This window comes from Protopterus annectens, chromosome 8.part0 (assembly GCF_019279795.1).
Source record: "Protopterus annectens isolate FY-2018-M chromosome 8.part0, PAN1.0, whole genome shotgun sequence".
NCBI lineage: Eukaryota > Metazoa > Chordata > Ceratodontiformes > Protopteridae > Protopterus > Protopterus annectens.
In genome coordinates this window covers 818,887,568-818,913,001 of record NC_056741.1, presented here as the reverse complement: position 1 = coordinate 818,913,001, position 25,434 = coordinate 818,887,568, and the positions used below count along the sequence as shown (strand labels likewise).

General features: G+C 39.1%; 1 protein-coding gene across 2 annotated transcripts in view; it reads left to right on the top strand.

The window, feature by feature from the left end:
- The window catches only part of SLC38A5 (solute carrier family 38 member 5), a 776,684-nt gene extending 756,633 nt beyond the window's left edge, over positions 1–20,051 (top strand). For both annotated transcript variants that reach the window (XM_044080289.1, XM_044080288.1), the window contains one exon: positions 13,391–20,051. In XM_044080289.1, the coding sequence (XP_043936224.1) occupies positions 13,391–13,495 (105 nt within the window). In that variant the 3' untranslated portion in view covers positions 13,496–20,051. The remainder of the gene's footprint in view (positions 1–13,390) is intronic.
- Positions 20,052–25,434: the final 5,383 nt, after the last annotated feature.

Genomic DNA, 25,434 nt, shown 5'->3' with positions numbered 1-25,434 from the left:
GCAGTACACCTCATGTTGAACACATCGGATAATTGTTTGCTCTGCTTGAGAGGTTTCATTGATGGAAGGATGTCCTTTACATATGTGCCACTCATGACAGGCTTCAGGATTGTTGCTGTTGTTTACAAACAGGTGAGCAACATGGATTAGTTGTGCAGTGGCTCATCAGACAGGTCTGATTTCTTTGTCAGAATTAGGGCTTACCAAGTAACATTTGGAGTCAACATGGTTTGTAATAACTTCTCAGTGAAGAAATTCTATGCCTGATGACCAAGAAATGTCATGAAAGGCAGATGCTGATACAGCACAGGTGCCACAATCTGCATAGTTGACATCAGTAGGAACGTAATGCTATTGGCTGGGAGCGAAGAACTTTCTAATGTGTTCTACCCTATTACTGACATACACATAGAACTGTCTTGTTTGGTTGTGTATGTATCCAAGGACTATTTTACTGTCTATGTAGAAGTCAAAGGAATACATTTTCATTGTCCATTTCAAGTTTAATAAGCTCAGCAATTTTAACGGCTAACACCACTGCACAAAGTTCGAGTCTTGGCACTGTATGTGCAGGATTTGGAGTGAGTTTTGCCCTACCAAGGATAAATCCAATAGTTGCTTTTCCATCCAATCCTATAACTGTGAGGTAGGCCGCAGCAGAAATAGCTTCAATGAAATCATCAGAGAAGATGTGAATCTCTCTTCTGATAGCATTCATACTCCTGTAGGGGTGTAGCAGCGTGGTATTTGAAGTTTCTCTAAGATATTCGGGGATTCTTTCCACGTTTCCTATCTTCATTGTTTTTTTTTTTTGGGGGGGGGAGGGTATCCCAATCCAAATTTTCAGAAGTGAGCTGTCTTAATCTTACCCTGAATGGTAAAGAGAGCTATGAATCCCAGTGGATTGTAAATGCTGTTTACTACAACACTCCACATTTGGTGAAAGGCTTGTCGCAAGCTGACATTCGAAATATGAATGAGTCTTGCTTGACTTTCCAAAGTAGCCTGAAGTTACATTGCATAAGTGTAATGTCAAACCCTAGTTCAAAGTTCTTTAGACTGTCAGCATGGTCCTCAGATTGAAAAGCTCCAATTACCTTGATGCTGTTGAAGACAGTCTTGTGAAGTCTGAGATTAGCTACAGCCAGCATATCTTGAGTTCTGGTAAGGAGATTGATAATTTCTTCATCTGTGGGAGAAGATTTAAGCCTATCGTCTACACAGAAGTTTCTTTCAACAAACTGACATGCATCAGATCCGAATTCCTTTTCACCCTCTAGGGCAGCTCTTCTCAACCTATATATTGCAACTGCAGGAGATGGGCTGTTACCAAATACATGTACCTTCATCCGATCGTCTATGACCTTGTCATTGACATCATTATTGTGGTACCACCGAAATTTGAGGTAGTTTCTGTTGTCTTCCAAAACAATAAAACAGTGGAACATTTGCTAGATGTTGGTCATTATTGCAATCAAATCTTGTGTGAAATAAATCAAGACCCCAATCAGGTTATTGTTCAGATCAGCCCCAGTGAGGAGAATATCATTAAAAGAAGCACCTTCATAGCAAGCACTTGAGACAAAGACTACTCTGATTTGGTCTGGCTTGTGAGGGTAATGCACACCAAAACATGGAAGATACCAACATTCTTCCCCCTCTTTTAGAAGAGGTGCATATTCAGCATGATCTCTATCAAACACCTTCTGCAGGAAGTCAACAAAGTGCTTTTTCATTGCAGATTTCCTGTTCAGGTTGTGTTCTAATGAAATAAACCATGACTCAGCATGCTGCTTATTGTTTGGCAGTTTCATTCTTGGGGTATGGAATGGTAAGGGTGCCACCCAGCTGTTGGAGTGTTCCTGATAGAATTCTTCACTCATGATTTTCATGAATTCCTTATCTTCCTGTGGGGCCACCAAGTAATTGTCTTCACTTGTGGTATCAAGCACCATAATGCCAAGATTTTCATTCCAGGAATCTAAGCCATTGTTGTAGTCTTGGATGACTTGCTGTGGCTTACCATTACTGCATAACCTTTCTCTTACGTAGTAGTCATGTGGACAGTTTTCAAAACAAGTATTGCTTCCATCTGGAAGAACATGCATCTTGAAGGAAGTAACCCTGTTAGGTCTCCTGACCTTGCCTAAACAGAGGTACATATGACAACCCAACCTAGATCCAGGCGTTGGGCATATGGAGCATTGTTTTGGGCCATTGATATATTCACGTACCTTGTGCACCATCAGTATGTCTCTACCAAGCAGCATCAGGATTTCAGCATCTTTATCAAGGGGTGGTATTTGGCCAGATATGATTTTCAAGTAAGGATGACAAGAAGCAGTTTCTGTGGTATGAATCTCTTGCCTCTTGGTTGGAATTTGGTTGCACTCGATGAGAGTGGGCAGTGGAATGGAGGTGACATTGAGAGGAGCTACTATAAGACCACTAGCTCTCCTACCCGACACTTCTGCAATGCCAGCACAAGTGCCCAAGGAGTAAGGCAGGCCATCCTCTGTTATGCTGAGCAGGTCAAAGAACTCTGATCTTGCAAGAGATCGATTACTTTGTTTGTCGAGAATAGTGTGCAGTCTTACGGGTCTTTCAGGATGACCCGACATGGACCAAGCATATTCTTGCACAAGATTTGTCACAGAGTCCTTCTCCACAGACTTCAGTACATGTGGGAGCAACTGGATTAGGAGCCACTGTTTGCTCTATGTCCTCCCTACCTTGCTTTGCCTTGGGAGGGTTAACTGTGGATGGGGGTAGAAGTATGTTGAAATGGATGAAGTGCTTGTACATGATCATCACTTTCACATTCTATGCACTTGATAGTGGCTTTACAGTCCTTAGCAACATGCTCTTGGAAGCACAGCATTTAAAACATACCCCAAATTTCTTCAGAAGCTCCTTATGTTCTTGCAGGGTTTTTTCCTGAAGGCAATACATTTCCTGAGAGGGTGAAGTTCGTTATGCATGGGGCATTGGTGATTTGGGTTTTTGATTTTCTTGCTTTGATTACCCTTGTTGGGAACTGTAGAAGGTGTAGGTAAGTCATCAGTCCACTTAACTAAGACTGGATCTCTGCAGTCTCTGTATGAGCTGCACAAGTTTGTAGGCTTAGGAGAGGGTGTACCTAAAGCATCCATAGGAGAAGCTTGGATCATTCTTTGTCTCTGCAGTTTTCCTAATAAATTCACAGAAGAATGAGAATGGGAGAAGGAAACTCTGTTTGCTTCCTTGTACTTTGATCCAACTGTAGTCCATTTTCCTTTGATATCGTATGGGATCTTTGAAACTCTCGGGTTAACCCCATCAGCAGTGTCCAAATAACTGTGGTCTGGAAGGTGGATGTCTTCTTTGGCTAGCTGAAGTTCGAAAAGGAAGTCACTAAGCTCCTGAAACTTTAGACTGTCCTTCCCAGACATCTTTGAGAAATTTTGCAGCCTTTTAAATAAAGCATTCTCAGTGACTTCAGGGCTGCCAAAGCTACATTCCAGTCTGTCCCAGGCAGCATTAAGACCTACAGCCGAGTTTGCAATAGGAACTGCCTGGAGATGCTTAATACATTCAGAAAGCAATGACCAAGCCACCTGATGAGCATATCTAGTTCTTCGGTAGCTGTAATGTCCAGATGACCAATTGCAGACATAAAGGTGAATTTCCAGCCTCTGTAGTTCTCCAGTCTGTTGTCAAACCATGTGAGACCTGTTTTGGTAAGACCTTTTCGAAGCATGTACTTTATGACCTGTGACACTTCTGTGTTCAGACTTTAAGTGAGGAGCTGTTGGTTGAACAGTGCTGGTCACATTAACAGCAGCACCACTGCTGAATGACATTAGGCTGTACGGTGGTGCAAGGGCATTAACCTGTGGAACTGGCCAAGAGTTCATGAGTGCAGGAGCTTGTAATGGCCTGGTTGACCGGAAGTTGTTGACTATCTCTACAATATGGTAGGTTAGCTTGAGCAGAGCTAGGTGTGTCCTGCTGACTTTGGTTGAGAGGTACTGCAGCAGTAGTTACTGGAAGTAATAGTTTTAAAGAAGTGTCTCTGGCTTCAAGAGTATCAGATAAGATGGAATGCTTGCTGCTTTTGTTGAAGATATAATCTGTAATGCATTTAAGATAACTCTTGGTGTCTACTGGACCTATGCTGTCTCTATCACTCCCACTAGCAGCTTGCTCTAGAGCTCTTAACCTTGACACAGCTGTGGCATGGTCACACTGTTTTTTAAGGCTTCTCTTTCAACCCTTTTGCAGGTTACTTCAGCCTGCCTTTCTGTTTCTCTGTGTGCAGCTTCTGCCAATCTGTGGGCAGCTACTGCCTGGATTCTGCTCTTGAAAAGTGAATAAAATAAAACAATCACAAATTTAGAGTTGTGAACTTAGAAGTTACTATAAGGTAAGTTCCTATAGGGTAAGGAATAGTCAAAGGAAATATATTTGTAGAGGTAATAAAGTATAATGGTGCAGTGAGCTAACAGAGCACTAATTTAAGAAAAAATATTGCCGATAGCTATGTTAATATGCAGGGTGGAAAAGGAATAAGAAGATGGGGGGTAGTGATACTAGAGGTGCCCCGGTGATGTGCTGTGATCTTATTTTGATTTTGCAAAGAAAAAATGAAAAGACATACAATTTGTTTAAGGAAGCCGCAGATATTTGCTGAGGTGCCGTGATGTAGTTCAGGTCAGTGTTGCAGCCTTACTAAGTGTGTCAGGGGGTTTGCAGATACCTTAATAGTGTTTTCTGGCTTGATACCCAAATTTCTTAATATGAAACTAACCCAAAGGTAAAAAGAATGTTTGCACATCACTGGTGAGATGGTAGGCTACAAGCTGGCTACAATCAGTCATGAAAAAGGCTTGATCCAAGAGCTAGATATGCAAACTGCTTACAATACAACTGGCAACAATAGAGCTCATCTTACATTCCATTCTGTAATACATTGTGTGTATTCAAGATTACATTCATGTAGATGGGTTACATATGAAATAACAGAAAAGAAAACTAAAGTTGCAAGTCAGTGTTGTAGAAACACCCATGCACCAATGAAGTATCCTCATGGTAAATCAGTTATTGTCTGTGCAATTAATAAATATAGCTCCATGATCAGATCTAATTCCAAAAATGTGAGGATAAAGCATACTCTGTGGTAAACAAAAGTAGTTCAATTTCCTTTGGTCCTACGGAAGTACCTTATATATTTTCAGCTATATAAAACATATACCAAGGCTGAAATCAGGCAAAATTGAAATGTATTCTCCCTTTCATGTTGATAAAAGCCTTCACGCTCCCTTTCATTTTAGTAAAAGCCTATAGACAAAGCAACAACAGAATCAAAATACAGCCATTATGTACTCACATATAGTTTCAGCTACCCTATTTTTTAGGCTTACAGACTAAAGTAAATGGGATTTGCCCATTGAAACTGTACTTGAAATGCCAAGTGCCAACATGCAAAAAAAAAGGACAAAAAAGCTTTAATTTCTTTTTTTTTTTTACCACACCCCAGACTTGTGTATACAAACTTCAAGATGGCCATACCTTGGAGAAAAGGGAATATTCCAAGAAATGGCCACCTCAGACTTCTTATATGCAAGTCCGTTTTTCAGACATTCATTCTCCTTGTTTCTGTCTCTAGTAGATCCCAACATTTTAGATGGCTACTTTAAAAGGGCCATTTGTAATTACCAGTAAGCCTCATTCACTGAACTAGTTCACCCTGGCAAGTAACTATTGAATTTTACACGGTATAAACAGCAAACAAAAAAGTGAAGAGAAGTTGGTGGTCCCATCTGTGTGGTTAGGAATCTGGCAGTGCACTGTGGTGGATGTATGCTCCTTTAAGTTAATTTCCCCAGACTTTCATTTAACATCTTTCTTTGCTTTGTTAAAATTTCTTGGCACTAATTCTGAATCAGAGTTTCTGTGCGACTTTGAATGGTGTTTAGTTCAGTGCCCTTACATGAAACAGCAACATCCAAAAACAGGACAGATGAATATAACCACGCAGTGTGTTACGTAACTGTCATTACATTCTTAACAGAGGCAAAATGACCCAGTAACATAAAACATAAAGACATGCTGTACATTACTGAATTAACATGTATGTATTAGAGTGAGGGCACAAGTCATCTACAGTACATGGTTACCTGGCTGATAGCACTTGTCTCCATGCTGAGGATACCCTGAATGGGGTAGCACACATTTTCGCAAGTCCAATAGAGGGAGGTTTAATGGCTAGAAGACATAGTGATAAAAGTCTGTTAAAAATACTCAGAATTACCAGAGTATCTTTATCTACACATTTAACCATACAGTAAAAGAGAAAAAAAAAACTCTAGTTGTAGAAGCAGACAAAGTAGTAAACCACTAAAATGATTATGTCATTAAAACACGATTATCCCTTCAATGACATAAAATACTTGACAGAAAGAAACATGTTAAAGACTGTATGGGGGAAAAGGATGTTCAGATAATTCTTATTCCAGAAGTGACTAATTCAGCACAAAGCAAAAAAAGGTGCAGCAAAGAAGATCAGGATGCTGGACAGACACCAAGGCATTATATTTATTTATTATGGTCCCAAACTTGTGTTTGTACCACTTTTACTACTCACTGCCTCCTACTTTACATTCTTTTCTCCCATTCCCAGTTCTATTTGGTATTTTATACAAAATTCCCTTCAGCTTCTAGCATGATTGTGAGAGTCTGTCCTGATCCTGCTCAGTTTGTCTGCCACACAGTCTGCTCTGACAGTATGTAACATACCTGTAGAGTGAGATTACACTGAAAAGCTATATCCACTGCTACCATAGCTAGTCTGCACTAAGGGTAAGATCTGGCTCCCCCTTGCTTGTTTATGTACCACATCACTGTGTTGGTATCTGTAAATATTTGTTGAGGTCCCAGGTACCACGGATGGTTGTCAGAGTTAAGAGTATTTACAAGCGCTAATATTTTTTTTATGCTTGTGTGTTTTGGTCTGTCTTTTCTGTTACAAAACACTGCATTTCCCATAGACACTGCTCCACAAGTAACACTTGATATGTCTGTTGTGACTGAAAGTGCTGGAGCAGGAAGGGAGAAAGGGAGATCTGGATTTTGAGAAATTTGATGTCTCCACTACAAAATCCTCCCTTTTCACAACCCTTAAACTGTAATCTGAAATGTCAGGGTATTAGTGCTGGGACCATAAAGATTTCTGGTCTCATTGGATTTTTCTTATGTGGAGTCTTCCAAGAAGTATCATATGTATCATAGACGCTATGAGACCCAGAATCCTGAGGAACTCCAGTGTTGAGACAATAATCGGAGAGGAAAAATATAGGAATAGATCTAAATACAGAACAGATTTTTTCCTGTTGAATAAAAGCTGATTGAACTGAGGTGTCTGGGAGATACCCCAGGGGAGACAATTTTGTAAGAAGGAATCAGACAAGATTTCCAGACGCTCTGTTGGAATCACAACCTATGCAGCTGATCCCTTACCCAAGTGAGAGATTCGTGACACTTTGGAAAATTAATCTGCAAAGATAAGCAACTTGTCTAAAATAAGGAAAATGTAGATACCTTGCAGTCTACAGTAGCTTACAGCCAGACAGTGTGCAAATACCCGAATCAGTAGCTAGACCAAAGGTAATGTAGAGAACTGATAATGCAAAAATGCTGCCTTTTCTGGGGGAAAACAAGCTACAAAAGTTAGCAAAATTTTAAAGTCTTTAAAAGTAATATTTTTTCATATAGAAATACAGTACAGTGTCCCCAAAATAAAACAAACACAGTTTCTCCACAGAAAAAGTAATTTTCAGATACATTAAGTAATTTTTAAACTGACTGGAAAAAAGTTCTGTCATCTAGAAGTTTGTGTTTGAATGGACTGTCATGAGACTGTCCTTTACTTTTAAAGACAAGGTTGGGTACCAGGCTTTTCAGACCTTTTCTGCCGCTGAACAGTATGCTCCTGTGAGGCTTTTGAGGATCGACAGCCAGCTTGTTCTGTTTCATGACTGGGCAGTTATGTTCCTTTTAAAATACGTTCCTGAACATGAAGGTTTTATAAAGAAATAATTTTTAAAATAGGAAGGTTTTTCCCCTCAACAGGAACTTATCTGCCCAGCCAAGAAAAAGCACAAGCTGGCTGTCAATCCTCAAAAGCCCCACAGGAGCATACTCTTCAGTGGCAGGAAAGTTCTGAATGGCTTGGTACCCAAACTTGTCTTTTTAGTCAGCTCACCTCAAGATGACTGATGGTTTATGCATGTGGAAGATGCCCTGAAGATTTGGAAGCTGGCCGGCTGGTATATCCTTAGCAGGATGTAATCCACATAGCTAAGTCTATTGCTGCAGTGATCGATGTGATGAACATCTGGTATTTTTAATTTTGGAAAGTACTGGAAGGACCTAGTCAAAAATGATTCCAGGAGGGCAAGAAAGAGGGGTAGTGGGAAAGGCAGAAGGGAGAGTGGCTGATGTCAGGCTGGAATAAAATTTGCTTGCAAGAACATTAGTAATAGCCTTGGAGCAAGAGAAGAAAGTACCATTAGAGGTAAGTACAGTGCAGAATTACAGGTTACTTCTAGCCTTCCTAACATAGCTGAACAAGGCTTTATGGTTGTGTTTTGTATTGGTTACAATCCTAAGTTCAGAGCTAGTCTTGCATATCCTAATGATAACCTTGGGGGACTTCATTACTCTTTTAAAATCCCTTTTATAATGATGAAGTAGAGATATTTTACTGATGTCCAGGAGGTTTTCTTTTTGTTGTAGTTTGCTTCTGCGAGTGTTCTATGATGTGGGTTTAGTTTTAAATATCCAGTTATGTTTGTCTTGGATGGGTAAGGATATCTCAATATATCTTTGATAGAGAGAGATTCAGAGAAGTCAGCAGCCATGCCATGTAGAAGGTTGCTGGGTAAATGTGCCATTTGAGGTTAACATGAATAGCAATAAAAAGGAAGCGGTTTTGCGTGGTACAACTGGGGGATACATTAAAGCAAGATCTAGAAGAGTGATACTTATACTAGATGGGTGACAGTTTCATCAAGTGTACTGGTATTTATGAAGTTCAGAAATATTTAGGCATATTTGTTAGTCTATATTTCCAATTTCTGTGTGTATATATGAAGTCACACACAAAAAGGGTATTTGATTCAATGTTTAAACTGTACAACTCATTAAGGTATTCAACTTGCTTTAAAGAGACCATAGATGGGGTTTTATAATTAGCTGTAATGTGATGATTACTAGAAGTTCAACAAGTTACAGATTTAGAGCATGTGGAACATGGCAAGAGACATTCTGGTTACAAGTAAATATAAATACGTCCCCACAGTTGCTAGTACAACATAATTTATAGATAGGTATGGAACCCTGGAACAGAGGGCATGCTATTGCTACACTGAAAGTAGTTGTCTGTAATTACACAAATGCTGATGTATTTGAGGGTGATGAAGATCTCTAGTTCAAACAGTTTGTTCTATTGGCTTCTGGCATTCAGCAGTGCTTTCCTGATATTACCTGGACTGGAATTTGTTATGTGAGGGTGTCAATCAGATGAAATCTGCAAAAAAGCTATTATGGTGGCAGCAAGAGTTTTAACCAGTGTGCTAAATTCAGAGGTTAAGAGGCTCTCTCCAGCTAAACTGCAAGGGGAAAGGGGGGGGTTCATTGAGAATTTCATCCCACCTAGAATGAGCACAATTTAACATCTAATTTCTGAACCCAATGATTTTGGCCTTCACTTAAGGCATCATTCTTTGTGAAGGTAGAATAGTGTTAAATGCCAAGACCTTGCCATGCCTGTAAATGAAAGGGTTCACATTATTTCTGACACAGACCCAGTATTCTTGATAAAATATTCGATTCTTTCGGGTGCACAAAAAAGACACTATAGACTGAAAACTGATACGTATTTTAAATGCTGTTTCCTCTGTATAGTTTACCTGAAATAAACTTGTATTACTTAGCATAGGAAAAGCATATGATTCTTATGTAGGAACTTAAAACATTGCACAGTTCTTCGCCTATTTTCATTAAATGACTTAGAAATCTTAGAATACATTTTTCTTAGAGTACATTTTTGCAGTGTGAGGTAGATGAGGGCTACACTGCTGACAACTGTGTCTTAAAACTTTGGAGACAAATTATAAAGAAAATGCATGTTTAACTTTGGTTATCCAAAGATTACTTTAAACAACTTTTGAAAAAGGTGACTTTTACAGTTATAACAGGTAAGTTTCTGTTTACTTAAAATCCGAGAAATTGCAAAACTGGCTCAGCAGCACTGAGTAACAAGGCTCTGACTCCGACCTCAACACTGGAAGAGATAGCTGAGGAAGTTTGAAATCACCACCCAGTGCCAGCTCACCCATCTTGGGGGAAAGGAGTTAACCTGATTCACACATCTGGTGATACCTGGCACAGGCTAGGCAGTCTGCACCAGAAGCATTGAGTCAGGCTTTGCACAAAGCAGAACTGTGCTGCTCTTCCCTCCTCTGTAGACAGTGCTAATGTAAGTTTGGGAGCAGGCATGTATAAAGAGCCCCAGAAGCATTGAGTCAGGCTTTGCACAAAGCAGAACTGTGCTGCTCTTCCCTCCTCTGTAGACAGTGCTAATGTAAGTTTGGGAGCAGGCATGTATAAAGAGCCCCAGAAGCATTGAGTCAGGCTTTGCACAAAGCAGAACTGTGCTACTCTTTCCTCCTCTGTAGACAGTGGTAATGTAAGTTTGGAAGCAGGCATGTATAAAGAGCCCCAGAAGCATTGAGTCAGGCTTTGCACAAAGCAGAACTGTGCTGCTCTTCCCTCCTCTGTAGACAGTGCTAATGTAAGTTTGGGAGCAGGCATGTATAAAGAGCCCCAGAAGCATTGAGTCAGGCTTTGCACAAAGCAGAACTGTGCTACTCTTTCCTCCTCTGTAGACAGTGGTAATGTAAGTTTGGAAGCAGGCATGTATAAAGAGCCAAGAAATGCAATCCCTGATGTAGTACAGTATATGGCATGCTGCTATGGGGAGACTGGTTAGGTAAACTGAGAGAACCTCACAATTACCTAGATGACAGACAAAGCAATGAAAAGTTGATGGTTGGCAGATGCATGGAGAAATAGCACTAATTAAAAAAAAAAAGTATCTAAGAAATGTCAAGGCATAACAGCAGGCAGTGCAAGAATAAGAATGACATGAAGATACATTTATTTTTCATAAACCTAGTCAGTAAGAAGAACTGATGTTCTTCTTTTATGTGTGATGTGCATGATTTCAGGTATTCTGAAAGAACCCCCCCCACCACCACTTACATTGAGGGCTGCAGTAAAAATACTCTGTTTCCTTAGTGCAGTGTTTTGCAAAGCAGAGACACATTAGCTGCAATGAGGAAAGACCTCATTATCAGCTAATCTGTATGTCTCTGAATGTGTGTGTCAGACCTTCAAACAGCCAATGCAAACCGTCAAACCCCCACTAATTATATATACCAACACTGAGATAGCACTACAGTGGGGAGAAGGAAAAAATTCCTGATTCCCCATCATAATGCGATCTCAGACAGAACGGTTTGGCGGCCTGTATTGTCGATGAGATGATATTCGATAATGTGGCTGTTCAATGGTCTGACATAGAACCCTCTGAACTGCTGTTAATTACTGGAGATCAGCACTTTCTTGCAGTAGTTAACATTGATAGTGGATGCAGCGCGGTAGTACAGGCATCTCCCCTTTCATTCCCCCTCCACACACACACACACACACACACACACACACACACACACACATCCCTTTTGACAATGTTGCTAATGTTTTCCTTCTCCTAACCTCATAAATTATGGATGATTCCAGTCAGTTCGTAATGCCAAACATTGGAGTTTCACAATTCATATCCTTCAGTAAATTCATGGTTGAGCAAAAGTTGTTATACTAGTGACTTTTTAAGTTTGTAGGTTTATATAATTAAAACCTGTCCTTGATTTTGTCCCTTAAATTTTGGCTTTAGCTTTATCACAATTTCTTACGTTATGAGGTTGAGAGGTATGTTCCCTGTTCCTCACTGTGTAAGTCAGGAAAGCCTCTTTATTTAAAAAAAAAAAAAAAACTACTAAATTAACTTCTCAGTTAGCATAGCAGGTTAATACTGAGGTTTCTTGTGGCAAAGGTGTAGGGTTTGAAGCCTTCCCCCTCTGAACTTTATGTTTTTTTTATTTTATTTATGTCTTACTCTGTTTTAAATTACATCCATGGTGTCTAGTTGCAGGACTGATGCCCTCTGTGGGACAGTACAAGTTTAGAATCATTTTAGTGACTTCAAGACATGCCAACGTTTCTTGAAAACTCTGAAGAGCTACTGCTTAGTTTGTGCATACTACCCATAAAACTCTGTAGTGAACTAAAAGTTTGCTTAGGAGGGATGTTAGTGACAGGGAGATACTTAGACTGGAAGTATCCAAACGCCCCCAACTTGACACTTGCTGGGAACCCCCAGAATGCTAACACCAGCACTGACTGTGTTATCTATACAAGCTACATTTCAAGAAAATGTACTAAACACAAGTAACATAGAAGTTTAAAGACAGAGCAAACTATGGTTTACCACATACCCTTTTGTATTTATTACATGCAGTTAAGTGAAAGTTCTTTATCTGCATCTCAGTACAGAGTGACAAACTATTTGTTTTTATGCATAACTATTAACTCTTCTTTTTGCAAACAAATCAAAATGTTTACGTAAATTAAATCCAAGGACTAAAACAGCACTGTAACAAAAAACAACAAATAATAGTGCATACAGAGCTTTAGCAGAGTTCAAGCAACTTAGTTTATCTGGCAGTGAGGTCAACATTTAAAAGACAATTCATAAGATGAGGGAACTGCTTGGGGGTGAAAGACTGGAAATCCCAAAAGATCTAATACATAAGCACTACCTGAAAATACAGACAAATGTTTGGGATTCAAGGCAGTGGCTAGATTAGCACAAACACAAGAACAGTACTAGAAAATACTGTACAAAAATACTATTTTCATCCAGGAGAGGGAAAAAAATGAAAATTACACTCAAACCAATCAGTAGTGTATGATGACCTTTCCCGGGATCTATACCACCTACTGGGCACTATGCCTTCATGCACTGAAAGATCCTGAAGGTTTACGGTAGCCTATTAAATATCCTTTTGGATATCATCATATACAACAACAGTAAAGATGCAAAGTAACACAGAATATGTGAGGAGCTGGACAAAGACTAATTGTGAATAACAGCTAAGCTGAAAAGGAAAATTAATAAACCAGCACCGTCCAAGTAAGGAGTTTTTCAAGTATAGTATATATTAGGTAAAAATAAAGCTGAGTGAGTAACCAATTTATTTATGTGTGTGTGCTTTTATTTCTCCTATAGGCAGCGTGCTTTGCTGCTCTGGGCTTCATCTTCATGATCATGAGTTTGACCTTCATCATCGTTGACTGGGTTACCACTGGAAAGAGTAGCGGAGGTGGCCACTAACCACTGGATCTGCCTTCCTCACCAACATGCAATCCTGACTCAGGAGTGGAGCAATCCGTGTTCCTGGAGGTGCTCCCAAGACCAGAATGGCACCATTAATAAGAAAATTATGAATGTGTCTCAAGCTGCACCCGAATACGTACAGAAATGAAAATAGCTTGTTTGCACCATGAAATTGCTGAATGTTCAAAGTACCCAGTAGGGATAGCAACCATACTTGGTAACTGTGGTGGAGGGAGGGTCTGATTTCTTCTGATCAAAAAACAGTACACGTTGCTTTGCATCAGAAAAAAAAGTAAGACACATTCATGTACACGATTAGTGGGGACAGGCAGACACACACACACACACACACACACACACATACATATATGAATATAAGAAGATGCTGACAGAAGGTGATGAGGATGATGATCTAAAGATTTTCATGCCGACCGAAGTATTCAAGGTGGGCTCTATACAGCCGCCCTCCCCTATTTCTACCACATATACTGTTATCATCTGTACCAAGCATCCTAATCCCTCCTTTTGACCTACATTCTACTAATACTTCTGGCAATGTGTTTGAGCATTCAGCTAAACTATGTGAAACAGTATTGCCTTAATTCATTCTCAAGTCATCCACCTTCCATCTGCCTCATTACATTTCTCAAGCATGCCTCTTAAAAATCCATCCTTCCAAATGCCTACCTGACAATATGATGTGTCCATATCATTTTCCCACTTTCTTCTTTCTTTTGTACTGCACATGCCTGCTAATTTACATCTTTCGTCATACTGGAGTCCATCTTAGTCTCCTCTTCATTTTGGTAAATCTCCTTTACATTATATATACCATCCTAATATTTTCACTATATGTTCATCAAACCAAGACTAAGTAGACTAGCTATAGCTTTCAGAATCCTTTGTACACTGGCAGGATGTGAGAGGATGACCCACTATGCTAACTACAACCACCGGCATCTTGATGAGCTGCACCTGCACCACTATTCCAAGTGATTTGTGTCATTGTATAATAGAAGTCTAGTGTAACTATGGATTCCAATATCCTTTTTCTTTTCTCTCCTTCATAAGTCCACCTCTTCAAACTTGTATGTTTTTCACCAGATTCCATATTTGAAAGTGCATAACCTTATGCTCTTCTGCATTAAATGACAGATGCTATATATCTGTTGACCCTATGTATCATAAAATGTTTCACTGTAGATTGGCCCCTGTACCCAAGAAAATCTTGTAAATCTTGGTAATCTCTTCAAACAGTCTGTCCTTCTTTTCTAAATCTAGATAGGTAACAACTATAAATATGACAGAAGAGAATGGTGCCATTATTGAATATCAGCAGTTATTGGATTTTCTCTAGATTACTCCCCTTTAACACACACCATCAACATCCATTTTGTGTGCCAGTTTCCTGTTTTCCGAGTTGTACCTTACTACTGTACCTTTATTCCCAATCCGGAAGCTATAGTTTCAAAGGCTTTGCTGAAACCCATCTACAATACAAACCATAGCATTCCTTTTGTCTACCATGATGGTGAATTAAATTACAAAGAAACCAAGCTACTGTCTGCCTGCCTAACAGAATCCCACAACTTGCCTTTGGCTGGAAGTACAAAGAAAGTGACTGTATTTGCTGGATCTGTCATAAGATCAGTTTTAAGTAAACAGAACTCCTGGTGACCATCTGTAGAATCTTGGAACCACTTTAGTCTCCAAGGAAAGATTGTACAGTTCAATCACTAGTGCATAAAGTAAAGGTGGTAGCTTTTCAGTACCACTTCACCTGGACCTGTGCTTTATCCCCTCAAAGTGCTAAGGTTTCCTTCATTTCATTCTCATTCACTGCTCCATCTGGCTTCATCCATGCCTACCTTTTCTTCCCAGGCTGGAACTCTGCTTCACTGATCCTCAGCATTTACCCTAGGTAAATGATTCATTCAGTCTTTCTGCTCAATGTCTAGCACTCTCAGACTTCTTTCTTCATTTTCATGTAACCCATTCTTTTTTTCAGTTCCTTCTTCATTTTCCAGTATACCTAAATGAATTTTGCAATTTCTCACCACTAGGCCAGTCTCCATTTCTAGAGCTTATTCAAGTTGTTGGAATATTTTCAGTTTTGACCACCTCACAGGCCCATCTTTGCCATTTATCTCATTCTCTTCATCTGTAATTTGTAATCCATCTCCACTCTTATATTAATTATTCCTCCTCTTAAATTTGTAGTTGCCATTCCTTCCTGTATTTGTTACTCAGTGTTCCACAACAGCTTACATGTAATAACTATTCTGTGTGTCCAGTCAAGGCCTTTCTTTGTCTTTAACAACAGTTGTGTCCTCCAATGTACATTTTAGCTCATCTCAAAAGGTGCACACCTACAACAGCTGCTTTGATCTCACTGTCCCCCCTGTGTACCCCCAAGTTTAGGCACCATCATATTCAGTTTCCCTATTCAGTGTAGCATACATTTCTGTTATGGCTGCATTGTCTCTGTTCCCCTGGGAGGACAGTGTGAAATGGGTTCTTTTTGTTATCATTTCTGGCATGTCACAGCCATTACCACTGGCTGTTTTCTCTCTCCTTTCTTCCATTGTCTCTTGTTCTCTTGCAGTCTATTACTTCCACTTCTTCTGCACCCTTATCAATGATAATCCCCACAATTTATGGTGATTATTGTCTGAATGGATACATCTAGTCCATATTTCCTTCTTTCCAGCTATGCTAAGATGCAAGTGGTTCCTAGCATAAAGTGTCTGATCCTCCCAAATAGTACTGTAACATGCTCTATCCACTATCCAACTGCTTAGTGGCAATCCCTCATCCCCTCGCAGAATTCCAAATGTTTTACTTTAACTGAAGTACTTCTACATGGCAATGACAGTGCATCTGAGATGGCCTCTCAACTCCTTACATACTTTCATATTTGACATTTGTTTGCTTAGTGTTTGCTGAATCATATTCCTGAAACACATCCTGAGCCATGATTCTGCTGTCATTAGCTGCTCAAGCCCAAAAAAGCATGCACTTTGTAAAATCTACCAAAGATATATGACATACTTTTAGACTTTGAGCACCACAGGTTAAAAGCTTTTGCTACAAGGAAAATATTGTATTTAAATAGAAGTATTAGAACATGCTTTTCTACCTACCTCACTTTAGGCAGCTAGAGCAAATAGGTTTTGTACATGGCAACACAGAACTTCAGTTAAGTTTGGTTACTCACAGGCCTGTTACACATAAACCAGGCCCAGTCATGCTGTTGTCATATAGAAGCCACATGACAACCAAGGTCCTGTCCCCAGCAGTATTACATTATGCCTTCCAGTACTGAATGATCTGCAGTTCCAGACTCTGAATGAAAACAACTTCACCCATTTCTGTTAGCATAATAATCAGCATATAGTTTCACAAAGGACTCCAGGTGCTGTCTATGTCAACCTATATACTTATCTGTGTACATATTTGCCTTGGTGCAAATTTATGTTTAAGTCAAAAGATGTTACGTATATCATAACAATTACAAGAAAGGTTTCATGACTAACCACTGATATTTTAAAATCTTTGATCCTAGTGATATTTTAAAATCTTTGATCCTAGCATCTTTTGAAGAACTGAACGTAACCTGCATAAAACATCATCTAGAGATCTACTGCCAGTAAACTTCACTTTTCCCCTCACTTTAACTCAGCCTCTTTATATTACTTTTGTTGGTAAAAGCAAACTCTTATCCTATGAAGTCTGTCCTTGTCCCATGCCTTTTTGTATACTTTACATAGGTTCCATCTTAACCACGCATTGTGGCAATCCATTTTCCTATGTTAGGAACATTAATTCTTTGATCTGAAGTTTATGCACAGCTTACATCATCTAGTCATTATCTTTATTTTACAATTACCAGTGCTACTTAAAACTACAGCTTAGTTCATCCCTTATTACCCATTTGACTCTTTTTATGCTTCATTCATTTCTATTCCCTTGCCTAAATGGTCTGCTTGTCTCCACTCCTCTGACAAAAGACTTCAGTCTTAGACCTTCCTTCATCACTCATTCATTATACTCCTCTGAAGTAGTCAGCTGTGTTACTCTACCCACCTTCTTATAACAAACCCTTCTCTTCAGCTCTGTATGGCTTTATAACCCTCCACCGTCATTTAAATTCCCCATCTGACTAAGCTTTTAACCTTCTCTCAGCATCATCTATAGATCATAAAGCCACTGCTAAGCATGTTATTTCCAAAGTTCAATTTGGACTGAAAATGACAGCATCTTTAGTATAAGATGCTTCCTATAAATACTTTGTAATCTATATACTTTTCATGTGTCGACTTTATACTTATTTTTTAATGTTATATATTTGTAATGGGTTCTGCTTTTAGGTGTTGTAGAATTGCTCATGAAGGCTCTTAAGTTTTGTAGGTTAGAGAAGGACAATCTATTTTAGATCCAATGAATATTACCAATGTTTTACTCACAAATGTTTTTCCAGTCCCGGAATGCTTCAGGTATCTGATATTATTTCTGTATTACATGTGAAATTTCACATTTGCTGTAGAGCCATGACTTTTTTAGGCTAATATAATGCTTTTTAGATCTCTCTGTCTCTCTCATCTGTAGATAAATGTGGTTCTAGGGCCTATTACACTTGTCCGGCAGGTTTCACTTTCCTTAAATACCAATTTTCCCAAACTCAGAGTTCATTTAAAATAGTTTCTTTCCCTAGAACTCTTAACCTTGGGGTCTGCTAGGTTATAATGGCATTTTACTTCCCATGCCCATCCTACCACAGATGAGCTTACTGCCAGCTGGTAGATCATCACAAGATAAATAAATAAATGAAGTACAGTAAGGGTAACCGTGCCTCCTGCACCCCCGATGTGTGCCCTGTGTCTCCATATTTCTGGTCTGTAAATATACCCTTTCCAAGCTTGCCCATCCATCCACAACCCCTTTTTCCCCATTTTGGCACATGGGTTCGGTGTGTCACTTCAACAGTGACAATCATCTAGAGCCAGTGTTCACACTGTCAGATGGCTAGCCCTGCCACATAATTACAGAAAAAGTAAATACATTTATATTTATCTTTTCTGTAAGTAAGTGTAACCTCCAATTATATTTGGAAATTGAAGGTGTGGAGGCAGAGCCCTCACATAGAAGAGTGTAGTGGGCACACCCCATGCAAACATGTTTTGTACTTAACAGATTTTTAAATATTTATATGTAGTCAGATGGGATGGTTGGAACAAAGTTTGTGGTCATGTGTTTGAAGAATGACTTCAGTAAGGCAAAACAGACCCTCTGCTTGCATTCAGGCTCAGCTGACAGCAAAAAAAACCTTGAGCTGTCACACTGGTCATTTGTTCAAAGAAAGAAAATGGCTCAGGAAGCGACAGGTAGGATAAGACTTTGATGTTAAGCATAAAATATTTTTTAAAAAGTACAAGCTTTCATTCTACTCACAGTGCTTCCTTGTGTATGAAAACCATAGCATAATCAATTAAAACTTTAAATAAAAAACAGCCACTGTAACTAGTGTATAAACCTGAACCTTTTTTTTTTTTTTGCTATTTTTTGTTTAGTTTTTTTCCTGAGCTAGTTTTGTTCTTTGGATTTACTGCATTTGTCTTGAGTTCAGAATATAACTGTTGCAATTACCTGGCATTGCATTGATCAATGGTTGTGGGAAAGAGCTCTGGCCACATTTGTTTGTCCAGCTGACAAAGGTTTGAGTTCCAAAGTTCTTATCTACATACTGTGTGTCCTTTTACAAGACATTATACTGTCTTGTTCTCTCAGATTTTTTTTTGTATAAATGTGTACCTCTTCAGTGTTTGCAGATTATTTTCTGTCAATGTGCCTTGTGCCAGCTAACTCCTACTTTGTTATAAAGTAGTAAATATTGTATTTGCACTGGCTAGGAGAACCAGAAATTGTCCAAACTGTACTGTGGCAAGTATTAAGTAATTATTCTCATGACAACTAGAAGGCCTGTTAAGTTTGCACACTGACATTCAATTATTTGGGTGTAAAGTGGGTTAAAGCACCTAAAGGAGTCCAACACAAACTACTTTAAAGAATCAAGTGTCCTTCAGTACCCACCAGATGGTGCGACTGAGGATTCAACGATCTGCTTGGACACTAGGTTTGTGAACAATTCCTTGTAAGGGTAGTTCTAGCTTTAGGTTTACTATATCCCGTCAATCTTCATTGACTCCAGCCCACCTTTCACCTCAGAGTGTGAACTTCTACTTAGGACTTACTGATTGAGTCTGAGTCTTTATTTCTCCTGCCCTGACCCCACATCCTCTCTCATATCTTAACGGTGATGTGTAATTCACTAAGTCAGTTCATTAGACTAAGGTCAGTGCCAATCTAAATTGTCACATATCGGTGGCTCAGTCTAAAAATATGAACTTTTATTATGGTATTGTCTTTAATATCATTTTTGAAAATAATATACCTTGAAAAAATGAACAAATGGAAATTTTAGACATTGTAAAAAAGTTTCTTCTGAGAACTGTAAGCATTTCAATAAAAAAAACATGTCTAAAATGTTACCAGATTAATGTCAGCCAGTGTTTTTTTTTAATCACTTTGCACTGAAAATGGACAACACACATTATGTGCTGCTAAACAAATTACAACGTCTGAGTTCTTGCATATTCAGTCACTAGATCATTATGATGATAGATGTTAAAAGTGCAATTTACATCTGAGCTCTGAAATTTCAAGGAGAACATCAGGTTGCCATTACAGGTAGACCAACAGCAGCCTTGTAAGCCTGTTCACTGACTTATAAGAGCCAATATATTTAGTTAGCAAGCTTTATTCCATGACTTGAATAGGCCGCAGTCCATAACTGCACTAAAATTCTAATACCGCTTGTTTACTTTGCTACAGAGGGATACAATTTACACGCTTAAGTTATACTTCTTTTATAAACCTAAATGATTTGTCCAGTTCAGTATTTTTAAAATTGAATTTTAATCACAATTTTGTGTTAATTTTATGCATCTACCATTAATAAGATCTCTGTAACTGGAATTCCTCTTACCTTGTTGCATGACAACCCTGGCATACATAATTTTAAGTAAAAAGTGCAGGGGTTGAAGACCACACCACTGGGTGTTTTTGATGGGCTTTGCTTCTCCATTTAAATTTTGCATCAAATTATTCTGTGCTCAAATTCAAGAGGATTTCAAACTACTGTTATTCTTAACCATTGGATGATACTGTCCTGTATAAAAATTCATAAATAAAGCCAGGACCATGTCAATAAACTGAAAATTCTAAACAAATGCCAAAACTCCAAATTCAACTCACTGAAACAGATTTTAGTAACAGATGAGTTTTCTAATTTCTCCACTGTTGTGTGACTTTGGACTAAGTATGTATATGTCCAGGTAGTGTCGGCCAATGTCCTTGTACATGGCAGGTGCAAGGACACTAGCCCCTTGCAAAAAAAGCTTCAATCTGAGTGATTTTTGCAAGTTGACTTTGATAATTGAGTCTCTGAGTGCCGATACCAAACTGTCAACATGAGTCCATGAAACTGTACTTCACTGTATTTCATTTCTGATGGCTTATCCAGTTTTTGACCCTTTTTCATACTATTGGTCCTTTGGGTTATTTCTTTGTCTTGCATATTTCCGTAAGGAGGTTAAAACCTAAGGAAAGATGTGTGTGTTTCCTTTGTTTCCATTTCCTATTTTTTTCAAGCTGTTGCCAAAACTGAGCAAAGTAGTTTGCACTACTGTTGTCTTCTATTTTTGTATTCCAGAGTTGAAGTTTTAAAATAATACAAACCGTTAATAAGGGATAATCTACCTGTTGTCAGATTGCTCCATTTGAAATGTCTTCATAATACCTCTAAATGGATAAGGTGCATATCTCACCATCAATAGAAATGTTGTATCTCTTGACAGCCTATGATGTATCAGAACTTTTCTGTGCAACAATCTCCATACAAACATTTCTAATAAATGAAGAAAGCAGTGTTAAGTGAATTACATGAAGAAAAAAGAAGCAGCTGGGAAGATGTCAAGAGACTGGGAAGCACGTTTGACGATGTATGGCAAACTACTTTTTGGAGATGGATAGCAGACAATAATTTCTTAGAATTTTACAAAACAAAGGTATGTGTCTATCAGAAGTTAAACCTCCTTGCTGAACTTTGACCAACAATAGATGATCTATATAACTGTGGGAGTGATCTAGTATTAGTGATTAAAAAGTAAACAAAATAATTGAGTAACTCATCTGGGAGGTCATTTTTCCCCCTAAATTATAGCACAGAGTTGAAAACTCTTTTCAGACACTGTGACCAAAAGAAGACTTTCATGTCTCCATGCTGTTTTAACAATAAGTTTATAAATGGAAATGAAAGCATCTCCTAAATTAAAAATATTACAAAAACACTGTTTCATATGCAGCTAAAATCTGAGAAACTGTTTACACTTAGCGAAGGTTAGAGAAATACCGAGAACAACTGAATGTGACTTGGATGTCTGTTAAAGGCTTGTTGATAAGACAACAGCCACATTAAAACTAGCACTATTGTAGCATGTACAGAAACCACTCAAGTACCGCTAATTTGCCAGTCACTCGAGTCAAGGAATACAGGGCTGTCCACCAAAATTTTAACTTAAAGCTAAGCAATGTACCATGGTATAGTTATAGAAAGTTTCTAAATGCCAGAAGCCTATATAATAAAATGGGTAAAATGCATCCTTTATTTTTGAAAATATTACTACTGTGTTATCACTGACGTATGTGGTAGGTTTGTATGCATTATCTATCTGGTTAAAATGCCTACCATCTACTTAGAAGCTGTGAAAGTGGGGGTCTCCATCACTCTAAATAAATGTCAACAATCTAACCTTGTGCTGTCCCTATAATGTCTGAGGCTGTACGTGTCCAAACTTTTAGCAACAAAAAAATTAAATATCCAGAGATAGCAGTACACCTCCCTACCAGAAATATTGATGAGAATATTATGGATACAGACTGGTCCATCAAAAGTAGAATCTTCAAAATGCATATGCTTGAGACTAAAAGACTGAAAAGGCAACAAATTAACTCTTTTTACATAGTAGCAAAGCCTCCAAACACACCTCATGCAGACTGCTGTGTCACCTATAACCTCCAATAAATGTTAACTAAATCTAAACGCCCTGAATCTTGGCTTAAGTTAAAACTTATGACCTATTATACATTTTGTCTTTCAGTCTGTCAGCTGAATGGGCTTCAGTGACTTGGTCCTTCATGAACTGCGGCATGGCTTATAAGATTTAAGGACATAAGTACTCAAAGACAGCATTCCACTTATGTAAGACTAACATTTTTTTATTATTTTTATTAACTGGTTCATACATTGTCAGGCAATAAATACAAATGCCATTTCATCATTATGAGTAATATGGAGTAACATGCTCATAGTTCCACCAGGCATTTTAAAATTCTTTACCTAGTTCTTGCAAATATGTGACAGAGAACTATGTTAGACTTAAAATACTACCTTGTAAAATACAAATGAACTATGAAATTACTGTCTATGAAATACAAATAATTGTTCCAAAAGGTTCCAATCTAAGTTATAGCATTTTAATGCTGGTAAATTCTCTACCATGAAGTCACTGAAATTTTAGATGTTAGGACACCACATGTAGCAACACAAGTAAACTACATAGTCTTTGTCCCTCTCCTAGTAAGGATGAAACAGGCAAACATCGTAGGCTCTTGTTCAAGCAGCTTTATTGTATGCAAACACATCATAAATGAGGTTAAGTAACTTTAACTTATAAACAAACTAGCTATCATGGACACAGATGTTAACATTCTGGCTGCACCTTCAAAATGGCACTGACACTGAAGCTAACATATGCTTGGTATCTATATGCACACACAAATCTTGGAAATGCTTCCTAAAGGTACAACACCTGTTATTCTACATCCTCCCTCTCTGAGAAAATGAGTTAGACGTTGTCACTGATGTTAATAAATTTGCAATTTACACAGATCTTGGAAGTGTTTCTTAAAGGTACAACACACCTGTTATTCTACAGTCTTCAAGATAATATATGGGATTTCAAGATGGCTGCACTTTGATGACCAGACTGATTAGAGTTCTCCCAGTATAAAAAAGAAAAAAAGAGATGTAAAAATAACAGTAAAATCTAACAATATGGGTAAAATTCTGATGTTCTTCATTCCACATTGCTGCAGTCCTAACTATTGGGTAGTCCGCTGTCCAGTCGGCCCGAATACCAAAGTATATGGCTGACGTCGGTCAGGGCGCATTAGACTGACGTCAGTACGTCAGGGTACTAATGCGCATGACCGACGTCATATCCTCAGTCTTTTTTGCCGCATGGTCCGATGCAGAAGCAATTTTGCGAGTGCAGGTTGGCGTTCTGAAAGTTTCTGAAGTCAGAGTTTCAGACCGAATCAAAGTTGGCTAAGTACCCGTTGGGAATATTTTGGTTTTTCTTGCCTCAGTATTTAACCGGATGTCAGAAAAAGTGAATAACTGTATTTCTTGTGGGAAACAGATACCTCATAGGGATTACCATACTTTGTGTATACCTTGTTTAGGGCCTGAGCACGTCGTTGTTGGATGCCGCTCTTGTGCTAGATTTAACAAACGCACTATTAAGAGAAGGTTAGACTGTGCCAGGTTAGTGTTTGGGAAGCGTTGTAATTATAAAATGCCGTCGGATGCTCCGCGCCGCTTCGCCAAAAGCGCAAGGACAAAGCAGCAAAGCCTAGAGTGGAAGAACCGACAGTCCCTGACGTCGGTTCTTTAGAAGGCTCAGTGGAGCCGGAGGTTCTGCCAGGTGTTTCTTTGGAGTCTCAGGGAGAGACTTTACTGTTACAGGATGTTTCCTCTCAGGAAGTAGGCCAGGCTGAGGGGGCTTCTCAGGTGGCTGTTCTTCCCTCTCTTCCTAAGGTGGTTAGAGCCTCCCCTTCGGTTTCCAAGGCTTCTTTGAGAGGCAGGCCAAGTTTAGCTTCAGTGGGGGTTTCTCCTAGTGCTTCAGGGTCTTTGCCTAAGAAACATATGCTTAAAATGGCAGAGGATTTGATTACTATGATTAGAGGTTCTATGCCACCTCCTGATAAGAGGCCTAGGGTGGAACCTGAGTTTGAGAGTTTTGAGCAATGTTCGGAGGCTTCTGAGTCTTCGGCTGAAGACTTGCAGGAGTTTCCTCCTTATTCTGATTCTGATGTGGATGATTCTACTCCTTCAGCTTCTCCTCCTGAGGATTTTTCATTTTCAGAGACTCTGCATTCCATGAGGGAGCATTTTAAATGGGAAGGTCAAGATTTCTCTGATTCCAGGAAGAGGCTTAGGGAATTCTTGTTTTACCCCAGCATAGGCCTTTAGCTATACCTCCTGTTCTGAATGTGGTGGAAGATGTTTTTGCAGAGGCTTCCCTGAATCCTGACTCTTTGCCTCCTGCCCCAGTTAAACCGGATAGGTACTATAGGGTGCCTGAAGCTCATAAGTATCTTTTTAAGAGTCCTAGGGCAGACCCGAAACTGTCTCTCAGGGGCCTAAAGGTGTGAAGGCCTCTGTTGTTAAAAATCCTGTTCCTCCTGATAAAGAGGCAAGGGCTTTGGACAGATGGGGAAAGAAAGTGTATACTTCTTCCACTTTAGCCATGAGGGCGTTGAATTGTCAGTTTCACATGTTAAAATATCAGAATTACCTCCTTTCACAATTGAAATCTAAGGTGGATGCTCTGGCAGAAGGCATTGAGTGTAAAGAGTTGCAGGATTTAGTTCATGTGTCTGAACAGGTGGGTAAACATTCCTTGCAGTGTGGTTTTGATGCTGTGCAGGCCTCCTCGAGGGTGGCTGCCACTGGTTCTGTTCTTCGTAGGCATGCCTGGTTGAGAGATCAGAATTTAGCTGAGCATGTTAAAACAAGGATTTTGGATGCTCCC